The 13682-nt window shown below is 40.7% G+C and overlaps 1 protein-coding gene across 1 annotated transcript; it reads right to left on the bottom strand.

The window, feature by feature from the left end:
• Positions 1 to 333: 333 nt before the first annotated feature.
• FABP5 (fatty acid binding protein 5) lies at positions 334 to 9482 on the bottom strand. Its single transcript, XM_042461332.1, has 4 exons — positions 9263 to 9482; positions 4701 to 4873; positions 748 to 852; positions 334 to 594 (listed from the first exon to the last, which is right to left on the bottom strand). The coding sequence occupies exons 1-4, from the start codon at positions 9339 to 9341 to the stop codon at positions 544 to 546; spliced, it is 408 nt and encodes a 135-aa protein (XP_042317266.1). The 5' UTR covers positions 9342 to 9482; the 3' UTR covers positions 334 to 543.
• Positions 9483 to 13682: the final 4200 nt, after the last annotated feature.

Raw genomic sequence — 13682 nt, 5'->3', positions numbered from 1 at the left:
ACATGTTCAACAATGTCTGCAGGACCATACACTGTCCATCCCTGTTCAAAAGACTAGAAGCCGTTGATCCATCTGGCAGCCAATATGAACAAATGAGTGAAAATGCTATTTGTCCTTATGACTCCAAGTGTAAGCTCTTTCACTGAGGAGTACCATTAAAGCCAGCTAGACCTCTGGGAAAACTACACAGCACATGTGTACCTAGCATTCTCGTGAGAATGTATCTTAACCAGAAACTAAGAAATTCTTCCCATGCATAACTTGTCTAACTGGAATTTTCTATAACTTTTCAGGGAGTAGAAAAAGTACTCTAAAATTACAACACAGAACATCTGTACTTGAAATTCTCAGCTTTAATAGTTTTAGTAGTTACACCAAGAACTCAAAATTTAATTGTATACAGTACTGATTTCCCAAAAATGCTTTTTAAAAAATAGGGGGGGGGGGGGAAGAGATGGGAAATATGGAGTGTTGTCTAGTTTTGTTCTAGGAACTGAACTGTATGTCATTAAGCTCCCAAATTCAACATGGAAGCCAGTGTCTTCATACTTTCTGGTACACCCGGGTACATTTGACACCATCCATGACACATTCCTGAAAAACAAAGAAGGTTCATTCATTAAATCTTTCTTCAAACTGCTGCAGAAAGAGGTAATGCAGTTGGATACTTATTATGCCTGAATCATGTTATGTTCTAGGCATTGTGTACAAATCTGGAAAGCAAAACAGGAGAAATTTTCTCCTTACCACAACAAGTTTCCCATCGACTATCTTTCTTGTTATCGTGGTCTCTTTGCCATCCCACTGCTGGTGCTGGGTCAATACATTGTTATCGTCTAAGGTGATAAGAGTCTGTAAAAAAATAAGAATGCTGGTACTTAGCAGAGTCCTTAGTGAACTGATTTCAAACTTTGGCCTTGAGACAAGGCAAGTTCCCATGCTTCAAGCTATACAGTGCAAAGTAGGGAGGGAACAGTCTGTTTATATGGGTGAGAAAAGGTCTGCCCTCCTCACACTCCCATTATTCATCATGCAAGATGGATAAAAGATTACTATTTTGCCCAGGTGGTAACCTATTACACTGGAAATGTGAATTACATGTGTTTGTCTGATCATAAGCATTTGCTTACAATTTGGGGGGAAATTTACATGCTCAGGTGTGTAACTGGGTGTGGAAAGTACCTCTCACAAAAACGAAAGGAAACAGAATGCAAATGCAATATGCAGTATATACATAACAAACTAACCAGGTCTGCGAACCTTACTCTTCATAATTTTTATTATGGCCTACTTCTGTCTCTCTACACACCCCAAGTTCTTCACCATAAACTCCCTTGAGAGTTCAGGTTCTTCCTTACTTCATGGACTCCACACACTTCTAATGGCTATGTATTCTGTAACAAGGTAAGAATAAAAAATAAATATCTGAAACACCGCAATCTGCACAAATTCTTCTCTCATGAGAACCAAAACAAAGAACTCATTAGTTCAGACAACAAATCAAGTACACCCTTTAAGCCCCAAAATGTTTGTTTTAAAAATGAGTATGTGGACAGACTGACCTATACTGTTGTCCATTTTTTGTGACAGACCTATACAATTGTACATTTTCCTCTGTAAATCATGATAGTGGCCTTTAACAGAAGCTTGATGTTGGCTAGGTAGAAGCAGTCTAAACAAAGGCAAGGCACAATATCAAAATGATGCCAAAGTATATGAACAATCCACAGGTAAATCATTAAAGCAAAGAAGAAAAATTTCAGGCTCTACAGATATTTTGGATGCCAACTCACAGTTTCCAGACAACTGGCTAGGATTCTCCTGGGGCAGCCCAGAGTATCCCTAGCTTCACAGCTCCCATGATGTACCCGTGTAACCTGGCCCTCCATTTCCACACCTTAGCAGATGTCTGCATGAGTGTCCCACTGTGGTCAAAATGAGGTGCCCAATGACAAGCAACCCTCAGCAGCAGTGGTTGCGCTGGGTGGCCCTGTGGGATGCCCACGCAGATAGGCATCATACTGTTCCCAGAATTTCTAGAGCAATACATTTTTTTAAAAAGCATGTTGAATGTGTTATAGCCGAGTTCTGATGTGGAACATGCTGGACGTCATCCGGACTGCTCGCACCAAAACCATGGTTCAGGCCACGTCTCATCCGAACAAGACAATGTCAGAATAGGGTGGGTGAGAATGAGCCTTTTGGCCCCTGCTGACAAGGCCATAGTCAGCAGTAAAGGATTGTGTGAGTTTGGGTCTCTAGAATATCTATAGAGCCAAAGATATCCCAACACTACACTAAATGCTTGTACAACTTCTAACACTTTTAATGGAGCCTGTGTAGAACTCCCTCACTGATTGTGCCAGTGACTTGTTTGAAGGAGAAGTCTTTCAACTTGGCAAGTATATTTTACTACAAAAATGAGCGCTTCTTGGCTTTAACCAGAACCCAGGTCTCCCATGCTGTTACCATAAATGATACCTCATTATGGTATCACTGTTTTACTTTGCTTCATGATGAAGCTGCCTCTGAGAATTGTGGGGGTCCTATTCCCAACATTCTATGCTCAAGCTGAGGAGTACTTCATTTTGTTAAACTTTTAAAAATTAAAAAAAAGAAAGGAAATGCAAGAGCAGTTTGTGTGCAGTTAAAAACTGTGGAGGATGGCAAGTGCTGCACCTTTTAGAACTCAAGTCTAGTACTACACCTAGAAGCAGATGCAGAACAAGTTTGGGAACTATCATAATGGGAGGTAAGAGAAAGGTCCTGACAAGATGCCATCACTCTGCACTGTCTGCCAGGGCCTACACAGACATACTCTTGGCATTTGTTCGTACTGTAATTTGACACATGCACCAGGCGTTTTGAAATCAGACTAGTCTCATGCTTTCTTGATAAACACTGACATGAAAGGGATGCAGGAACAAGGTTATGCTTGTCTGAAAGAGAAGTCTTTGAGCTTGGCAAGCATATTTTACTATAAAACTGAGGGCTTTTTGGCTTTAACCAGAAGCATGGCACTCCCAGGGAAAAATCCACTGAGTCATTCAGGCAGGGTCTGTGACTTCACTGTTTGGAGAGATGTACGAGGAGATATGAATCAGATGTCATAATTCCATGGCATTGTAAAAAAGCATGTTCTTTTGCTGCCCAAATATATGAAACTGGGCCATCATGTCACAGAAGCATGCTTTTCACACATCAGTGTTTTGTAAGATGCACTGATAAAAGGAGAAAGTATGGGTACATTAGGGGGGGAAACCCACCTATTTGGTGATTTTTAATATTTTTCTTGGTATTATTGCAACTTATCGAGGGTGTTTTAATCCAACTATGAATATTGTTTTGTTAAATACTGAAGTGTTTGGTGAGATACAAAGTGCTTGGTTCAGAAATAATGCTAACCCAAGCACGAATGAGTTAAAGCAAGTTCTGAGTTCACACATTCCCCTACATTGCTCTGGCCTAATCACAAGATGATATTTCAAAGTTTTCATTTCAATTAGTGACAGTTTGCTATGTCAGCTAAACTCAAGTCGTGGGTATACGACTTGAGTTTAAGAATTGTTATTTTGAAAGAAGGCAACTTCAAGACATCATTTATGAAGTTGGATTATTTCAGTGAGCCATTGTTAAGATTAATCAAAATTTAGGGTTCAATTTAGGGGAAAGGTTTGGGGGGTTTGGACTACAACTTCCAGAATCTCCCAGCCAGCATAACCAGTGTGGTTCTGGGAGTTAAACTCTCCTACTTTTTGTTCAGAGGGATATTCACTGCAATTAATCTAACATGGAAGTAGAAACTTCTGATCTCCTCCTCACAGCCATGCCAATCGAACTGAGGGACAACACAGGTTAGCTCTTGTAATGTTAAACCATAGTTAAGTATTACATCTAAAGGATGCCGTTACCACTGTTTGTTTACAGCACAGGTATAAAAGCAAAGGAGCTGTCTTTTAAATCCTCAGAGTGACCATATTTCATGAAAGTTTTTCCGGCTTCACTGCCTCTTCCTCCATATTCGGATTGACTTTGAAGTTTTTGCCTCCATAGTTTGGGGCCACTGTCAAGGCTTCTACCCATCTGTGCCTGTCACAATATTATTATTATTATTATTATTAACCTTTATTTATGAAGCGCTGTAAATTTACACAGCGCTGTACAAAGCTTAGCAGCTAATATCCTCATCTAAATTCCCTCGGCATCCAAAGTGTGAACTTTTCAGGATTGCTCACCTGGGACTTGTGCTAATGTCATTTTACCATTATCTACAATTAGCCCTAATCAACATCACCTGTGGCTGAAGATGATGGAGTTGCAGTAAAAAAAAATCCCTACCATAGAAATAAAAACTTTAATGTAAAAATGGTAACTGGTACCATCCAAACCACCAGTAAAGGAACGGTGAGGGAAAAATTACATCATGAAGGGCTAACTTGTTCATGTGACAAAACTCATAAGCAAAGGCTCTAATCTGAAATTGCCACAGCTTTCCAGTGTATATTCAGTGACATGTGCTGATGTCAACAGATATTTGTTCAATATGCCTTTTGAATCATTGTTTCCTTTCCTTTTGAGCTTAGTAAAATTATTTCTGGACTACAGCTCCCAGAATTCCTCGACTAGGACAGCAAATAGCAAAGCTGGAGTAGTTTGAGCCGTAGCTCAAAAACAACCCCTATTCCCAGTTCTGCCTTTACCTGAGTTTTCCGGCCATCTAGCGTATCTTCTTCAAACTTCTCTCCCAGTTTGAAGCAGAATTCTGATGTCTTGAAAGTGCTTTCTGTTTTCACCGTATATTTATCTCCCTCCCTGCTGATGGTGATGTCTGGCTTAGCCATGCTTCCCAGCTTCCTCATGGGCATGCTCACACCTGCCAAAGAAAAAGAAAGGAACATATTAGATAGAGTCAGCAAAGAACAGGCATGAAGCCACATGCAAAAATAATTAGTTAACTTTTTAATGATAATTCAAAGATACTGTGTTAGTTTGTAGACTCAATATGTGGAAAGATCTTGTAGCACTTTGAGACTAACTGAAATAAAGAAATTGGCAGCATGAGAGCGCTGCCCATTTCTTTCTTTCAGTTAATCTCAAAGGTGCTACAAGATCTCTCCACATACTTTTTAATGAGAAAGGAGCAATCTGCTGAATCATCTGAGCCATTGCAGCACCTCAGGTAATAGGATGCTCATTAAAGACATTTTAATTTAATTCTTCCCAACAGGTCTTTCTCAAGAACTCACCATATTACAACAGGAGTTTTGCTCAAGGTATGATTACATTATACTATATTGACCTTCAGAAAGTGGATTTAATTCAAAATTGGGGGGACATGTGTATCCACTGCACTGCAGTAAGCTTAAAAAGAAATCTTGTGATATCAAAATATTCATTTTCTTCAACACAATCTACTGAGACCAACTTCTGAAAAGAGATGAAAATTTAAATACAAGTTGAGAACTGTAATCCTTACAGTCAAACTCTGGTGAAATCAACAGGAATGACTTCTTAAAAATAAAGATGAAAGAAAGCAATCAGCAGGAGTTGGCAAGACATTTGGCTTTTAGCAGAACCCATACATTATCTTACAGGGCTCCTGTTTCCATTATCTTCAGACAGATTTTGACATTATGCAGATTTCATGCCCTGATATTCAGGTTCTCAAATTCTACCTCAAGTCTATTAGTAAGGAGAATAAAGCTTCATGTTCATACATGCTTATTCATCACTTGATGGGTGAAACTTCAAATTATGACTTTTACCACACAATATTAATTACAAATAGATTTCACAGCAACTCAGAAGACAGTGAGTTTCAGTAGTGAGTGAATCATCAAGAGTGTATCGGCAAATGACCAATGAGTACTGAGACAAGTCCACACACTCTCAACTGGCCCAGCACTTTTAAGTAAAGCCTCAACATTCTGAACTGACAGAATTGCCAAAAGTTTTCTTCTTCTTCCTGCTCCCCAAAGAAAACGTACAGTAACAAACATCACTCTGAGTTGATGGTGAAGTAGCCTCACCATGGCCTCTATTTGTTGGACAAGAACTGAGTGGACCACTAATCTGGAAAGATTGGTGTGTAAAGTGTGAGAAAGTGTGGAAGTCTCACACTATTTGTGATTCTGTAAGTCAAATATAGCACACCAGTGTTTGACAGCCCACTCACACACCCTGCAACTGAGTTTCAGATTATTCCATTGACAATTCTTGTTTTTTTCTGCCACTCAGTGTGGCATGTTGTGCTTATTCTGTAGTACTTATTTTGCAGTCCTTGCATGAACAAGCCATAATGTTGAACAAACATTGTTGTCTTCAGCACCCAAAAGTAAGTCTCTAGTCTTTAAGGATACAAATATAGGTATGGAGTGGGCCTATATTTGGCCCAAAGGAGCAGAAAAAGAATATTTTTTATAGAATGCACAAAGACATGCAACTTTATGTTTTTTGTTTATTTTATACAGGCCGCAAATGTATCTTGAGCTGCAAAATGCTGGCCACTGGTACTGAATTTAACACAAAATGTGCACAATCCTGTCCAAGAGCCATCACTGAACTATGTCTGCGTTTTAGTGAAAGTAATCCACAAGGACAGACAGAAGAGAGATTCTAACAAAACAGCCGGATGTTAATTCAGGGATCTGTTATTCTTTCCATTTTCCGCCTCAGCTAGAGCTACTGCTTTCCAAACATAGCTTAAACTTGGCAAATCTATCAACACAGCAAAAAACTATTCATTGCTAATCTGGTTAATGTACCATTTAATTTATTTGGTGAGATAATCAGGCCACATTTTCTCCTTGTGGCCATGGGTTCAGGAAGATTAATTGAGCTGGTAACGTTCCAGTCTTGCAGCAAGACTTGGAATATTAAAGTGTAATGTTTAGATATTGGGTACTCTGTGAATGAGAACCAGCATGGCACAGTGGTGTGAGTGTTAGACTACAACTCTGGAGACCAAGGTTTGATTTCCACCTTGTCCATGAAACCCACTGGGTGACCTTGGGCAAGCCACATGCTCTCAGCCTCAAGGTGAGGCAATGGCAAACCTCCTCTGAACAAATTTTGCCAAGAAAGCCCCAGGACAGGTTTGCCTTAGGGTTGCTGTAAATCGGAAATGATTCGAAGGCACACAACAACTCTATGGAATTTGCTGTACAATTTCCCTCTGTAGTTGCACAGCAGTCTAGACAGTGAGCATGTCTGTTGGGTTGGGCTCTCCAGCTTTCATTTTTCCACTCCCTTGACTAAGCTGGCTGGTGCTGATGAGAATGCAGTCCAACAAAATAGGGAGGGCCACACTGCATTATAATATTTAAGAGTTGTTGCCAGCTGCTCTCCTTCTAGAATCAGGCAAAATCTCTGGGAAGTAGCAGCTCTGTCTCACTCACTGCCCCCTCCACCTCTTAGAGTTCTCCCTCTTTTCTTAAACCTCCCTCCTCTTTCCCCATCACTCACTCATACGCAAACTGTGTTTCGTGCAAAATGTCTGGGATCTTCCTCCAGCCCCCACTCAGCAGTTTGAAACAAACACCTATTTGTCTGCCTGTTGCTAAAAGCAAACCAGAGGATTCCTCTGCAGACCTTGGACAGAGCATTCAGTCTCCCAGGAGCTGAGAAAATGAGTCACACAGCTCCTAATCCCAGATCCTCTCATGAACTACAAGTGAAAGACATGTCCTTCCCACAGAGGAAAATTCATTCATTCCCATTTTCACTCCAGAGTTCTCCTGCCCTTTACTATCTGTGTGCGCATTGTCTGGGGTGTGCATACTTAGGGGAGGAAAGAGCATTTAGGAAATGCATGACACTTAACAGAATTGTATACACACAAGACACAAACACTGCAGGCACCAAACCACAAAAAGAGGTGATGGCAAGCAGGGAAGGGAGGGAGAGAGAGAATCTTTTCAGCCACAATCAATAATTCATTTAATTCAAAGCAGCCATTTTAAGAGATAAGGCAACTATGTCAGTGGGATCTGTAGCAAAGCCTTTGGCTCCAGTCCCTACGTTTATTTACCCATGCACAAAACCCAAATATTCAGGCTGATTACCCAGTTATTATTACAGTATTATTATCATTAACATTTATTTATGGAGCACTGTAAAATTTGCACAGTGCTTCACACAGTCAGAATCAAAATACAATAAAATAACAAGAACAGATAACGAAAAACCTGCCATGAGGCGTACAATCTTAAACAACATCAACGTACAAAATTAAAGCATCTCTAAAAGAACACAATATAACCAAACAGGATTGCAGTGGGACTCTCTGGCTGTGTATTGCATAGACCTTGTGAACATAAAGCTCACCCACTTAGTTATGTGCTTCAGTCGTTATTCTCCCAACATCCTCACACATCCATTGTAAAATCCCCATTCTACTCATTCCCACATTTTGCCCCATCACCAAGTTTAAAACTGCAGTTTTAAATGCCTGTCTTCATTTATGTTCCCTTTCTACCCAGGCACCCAGGGCCTCCTCCCCTTACCCAGGCTGACCAGGTGTCTTCTAACAGGAAAGGAGGACAAAATGGAGGACACAGTTAGGAAAATGGAGGACAAGACCAAAGGGAAAAAAGCTTAAAACACTCATAGCGATGTGAATGCATGGCTCTTGGTCATGCTCAAAATGGAGAACTTTTTGGGCATTCCTCCTGGACAGGAAGTTGAAATGTAGGGCAGGCCCTAGAAAAGGAGGACGTCAGGTCACTCTGGACATGGCCAAAGAAAAGCTAAAAACACTCCGAAGAAATAGAAACGCATGCTAATTCTTTAGTCGTGCTCAAAATGGAGGACACTTTGGAATTCCTCCTGGACAGAAGGAGGTGGAAATGGAGGACAGGTCAGCGGGAAAAGGAGGACGCCTGGTTGTTGGTTTTTCCCCCACTGCAAAAAATGGAGGACATGCCCAAATGAAAAAGTTTAAAAGACTCCTAGAAATCCAAAGTCCTGCTCAAAAGGGAGGACGTTTGGGAAATCCTTCCCGGGCAGAAGGAGGTGAAGAAATGGAGGACGGGTCCGGGAAAAGGAGGACGCCCGGCCAGCAAGGAGGACAAGGCACCCCCAAAAAAGGATGGCCATTAAAAAAAATGGAGAAGAGGAGCCCCTAAAAGCTAAAGATGGCGCCTCTTATGGCTAGAAAGTCTGCAGTGATGCTCCAAAGGGGATGGAGGACAGGTCCGGGAAGCAGGAAGGAAGGAGGGCCAAAGGAGGCCGAGGGGGGGCTGGTCCCTGGCCCCTTCCTTACCCAGGGTCTTCATGTACTCGTCGAAGCCTTCGCTGGAGAGGAGGCGCCATTTGCCGAGGAAGGCGTCTGGGTTGGGCATGGCTGGTGCCTGGGATGGAGGGAGCAGCAGAGGAAGGCGAAGAAGGCAGAGGAGGGCCCCTGGGTTGCTGGGGCCAGGGCTGGCCAGGGAGGCCTTGATATAGCCGGCCAGAGCATGTGCTCCCGCCGAGGGCCAATGGGCAGAAGCAACGTCAGGGATGATGCCGCCCTGCTGCAGACAGGAGGATGAGAAAGAAGGAGAGAAAGAGAGAGGGAGGGGGGGAGAGGAGGCCCCTGGTCTTCCCTTCTCCTCAGCAGAGGGAGCAGGGGGCCTCCCCACAAAGGAGGACATGGAGGACAGCCCAGAAGGGGGAAAGGGAGGGCAGGACCCAGGGAAAGCGCCCAAGAAAAGCCCTGCTCCAAAGGCAGAAGGGGAGCGGGAGGGAAAAGAGGGCCTCTGGTCACCCTTGGTAGGGCCAAGCAGAAGCTAAAAACACGCCTAGAATGATAAAGACAGGCTTCTTAAGTCCTGGAAAAGGAGGACTGGTCTAGTCACCCTGTCTTCACCATCAAGGAGGACAAGGCACTGCAAAATGGAGGGCATTCCAGAAAAAAATGGAGGACAGGACCCAAGACAAGTGAAAAACACTCCTAGAAATAGACATGTATGCTTCTTCTTCTTGTTGTTGTGTGCCTTCAAGTCATTTCCGACTTATGGTGACCCTATTATAGGGTTTTCTTGGCAGATTTCTTCAAAAGGGATTTGCCATTGCCACCCTCTGAGGCTGAGAGAGTGTGACTTGCCCAGGGTCACCCAGTGGGTTTAATGGCCGAGCTGGGAATCCAACCCTGCGCTCCAGAAGTCCTACTCCAAGCCTCAAACCAAGTCCTTTCACATTAGTTGTGTATTTACACAGTGGCCACATGGGTAATGTCCTGTGGGCATATTTGCTATTGGGTTTCTGTTGCATTTATATGAAATCATATCAAAGATCAAGAAATATTAAAGACATGATGATGAGGGCAGGCTTTAGGATCCCCAACAGATAATCCAATAGCACTGTGTTTGGGGCAAATATGCCCATAGGACATTATCCATGTGGCCACTGTGTAAATACACAACCAATGTGAAAGGATTTAACAGTTTTGTAGACCAAAATGGTATAAGTTGTCCCATTTCAGTACTTGTAAAAGCACTTTTGTAATCTATGCAATCCAGTGTAAATGCAAAAATATATATGTGGGTAGAACATTGAGATCTATCAAACAAAAAATAGAAGAACATCCGTCCAATTTGAGAAATAAAAGAATAAGGACACCTCTGATTAATCACTTTGAACAAATGAAACATGGAGCAATTCACATAAACCTTTGGGTACTGGAGTGATAAATAATAAAAATGAGAATTGTTTAAAGAAGAAAGAAGTAGAGTGGGTTTTGAAACTTCTAATGTAACATCAGGGCAACCTACAGTTTTTAGGTGTTTCAAAGGAAAGCATCCCAATAATGATTCAGTATTGTTTTTAGTATATCCTCTTAGTGAATGCTGTTTGAATTCCTGCGACAGTTGAAAGAATAGATCAAGACAAACATTTGCACAATGAAGCTGTCTGGCAACAGACACACAAGATAGCCTTCCCACACATCACATGGCTTACACAATTACCTGTTGCAGGATATTGTCACGGCCACCAGCATAAACGTCTTTCGAACAAAACTATAGAAATATATGGAAGTAAGATTAATTGTTATTAAGGTATTGATTATAAAATTTAAAAAATAATTTGTTGCAAGGCTGTCTATTATAAAGTCACTGCCAAGACTTAATTATATATTTGTTCACATGGTTTTTAATTAGGGTTTATTATGCTTTTGGAATGTTAATAATAAGTATTTATTATATATTTGTTAATGAAGCTGTATTATGACCCTATTATAACGTCGCTAATGTTTATTAAAGTGGTGAACTTGTATTTTTCAGCGGCTGGCAGCCTTGATACCAGGCTGGATTCACACACTGCTGGATTTCAAACACAGCGGAAGGGGTCACAAGTTGCTTTGTCCACAAATGGGACAGATTCATGAGTATCTATTACTTCTAGTGGCAGTTAAGGTGGGTCGCACATATCAAAGATAGGGTACTGAATTTTAAACTTTCTGATCTTAGAAAATTCCACTCAGCTCAGGAGGTTCATGGTGAGATCATCTACTCCCTGTTCCTATCCTATGTTTTCCCTGTAATTTCTGGATCTCAGCAATAAGGAGAGCACCAATGTTTCTTCAAGTACTTTGTTGTTGTGGTTTTATTAACCTTTTTATAACATAAAAAGTACAACATACATACTAAGAATTTCCCTTTAACCCATTCATGACCTATTAGGATCCGTTCTTAATACTATATTATATACCTGAAAAGCGTAGGGACATATTCAAATTAATTAAGCAGTTTTCAATAATTCTTACCTTAGCAATCATTCCTACAGTCTTTTTGTCTTACAATCGGTCCTACAATCATCCATATCCCATTCATTTCATTTACTTCCTAATTCAGTCAAATATAGTGAAACCAGTTTCTGTCTACATTTCTTGTAATGTCTTTAATTTTATATCCTATCATAAACTCCCGACCCTGAGAAATTAAGCAATTTAATGTCTTTTCATTTTCTTCTATTTTTTCCTTATAACTATATGTTTGGTTTTGAATTCAGTGTCTTTTCCATTCCTTTCATGTATTTCAAGCTAGTCCTTAAGTAGTGTGCCTGCACCATACGAGGGCTTGCCATACGTGGATTTGAGTTTATGCGTATAGCAACCAGTGGAGGACAAAATGGTGCTCAGCATGGGAATGCACCGTCATAGCAAATTAAGGGATTTAACCTTATGTGGTTTTCCCCATACGTCCAGAACAGATTCCCTTGTGTATAGGAAGGGGCCACCGTATCTTTCAGGAGCTTATCTGCATTTCTTCCCATAAAATGGCAATGTCCTTCCAGTTTTCCTCATAGCTTTTTATTGAATTAATATTTAGGTGATTTGTTATTTTATCCATTGTTGCCATATCCATTCATTTTAAAACTCCAATCTTCAGTATTAGGGGTGTCCTGATCTTTCAGGCTTTTAGCATATATGATTCTTGCCACTGTCACCATATACTGTAAAGAAGAACTTTTCCATATTTCTTTTCTACTTGTGTATCTATTTTTGTTAGTATAGTTAATAGATAGAGTTTTGGTGCCAGTGTGAAATTGGTCTTTAAATTAAGTACCTTGAAATAGGAATGGTTGTTGATTTTCTGTGAAACTGAAGCTGTCACCTACAGATCTGTGTGGCTGGAAATCAAAGCAAGGAGCATGCTAATGTGATTGAAGACAACTAGTATGTTTATTATTTAAAAGACATCATGGGAGGATATTGCATTATCCAAACCCATGATCACTTTTCGTAACATCTTTACTCGCTGCCCTGCCCCAGTGATTCAGTTATTAATTATATTATTAAGAACATGCAATGCAATAAAGTCTCTTGAACTCTTGGCATATATGAAAGACCCAAAGTGTCTCTGTGTAGCTGTATATGGATTTCACCACAACCCTATAAACACACAGAGAGAGTGCTTCCACTGCCAGAGAATAAGAATTAAATGACCTTAGAGTCAAAGCATACTGGGGCAGCTAGCTTTTATTTAGTGCAGAACTTGGCAGTAGGTATGGGCAAAAATTAAAATAAGCTAAACTTCTTTGGTCAATATTAATAACCAATATTATGGGGATGGGCCCTTCTTTTAAATAAGAGTTAAGATACACTACATACATTGGTGCATAAGTCGACTCAGGATTTTTAGGTCAATTTTTTGACCTAAATTTCTAGACTTATACATGAGTATATACAGTAACTCAAATCAGAGCCTGTGTCCTAAATCTATATATTTGTTTTGGTTTATCTAACCATAGTGCTATCACATAACATAGTTGCAAAACTTGCTAAACACTTCATTTTGTGATTTTGCACTGAAAGATATAACTTGTTTAAGGCTAATTCACCTCTCCTTTACATCTCACTCTCCAGGCAAATAGAAACTGGAACCTGTTTGGAAAGGAATTCCTGAATCCATCACCACCCAAGTAGGATGTTACCTGAATGAGCAGAACAGAATTAGCCTGCCTTTGCAGACTCACATTTATGTGCAAGTATGTCTGATGTGGTGGTGGCCGCCTAGAGAGCAGACTGGCCCACAAATTGCTTTTGATTCAAAATCCACATCAGGCATACATATATACTGAGAGATGGTGTGCTTGTGATTCAAAATAGTCAGTGTATGCTGAGAGACATATGCATGGGTCTTTAAGTATATAAGAAATACCTGGATGGATCAGGTCCAGCTACTGGAACATATTGTTTCCAA

The sequence above is a fragment of the Sceloporus undulatus genome, chromosome 4, assembly GCF_019175285.1.
Source record: "Sceloporus undulatus isolate JIND9_A2432 ecotype Alabama chromosome 4, SceUnd_v1.1, whole genome shotgun sequence".
In the NCBI taxonomy this organism is placed as follows: domain Eukaryota; kingdom Metazoa; phylum Chordata; class Lepidosauria; order Squamata; family Phrynosomatidae; genus Sceloporus; species Sceloporus undulatus.
The sequence above is the reverse complement of the archived record's forward strand: the minus strand, read 5'-3'. Positions and strand labels throughout refer to the sequence as shown.

Coding starts and splice junctions, on each gene's coding strand:
- FABP5 (XM_042461332.1), bottom strand. CDS start 9,341: ATGCCCAACCCAGACGCCTTCCTCGGCAAATGGCGCCTCCTCTCCAGC. Junction 853..4,700: donor TAGATGGCCGGAAAACTCAG/GTAAAGGCAGAA, acceptor ATTTTTTTACAG/ACTCTTATCACCTTAGACGA. Junction 595..747: donor TCGATGGGAAACTTGTTGTG/GTAAGGAGAAAA, acceptor TTTGTTTTTCAG/GAATGTGTCATGGATGGTGT.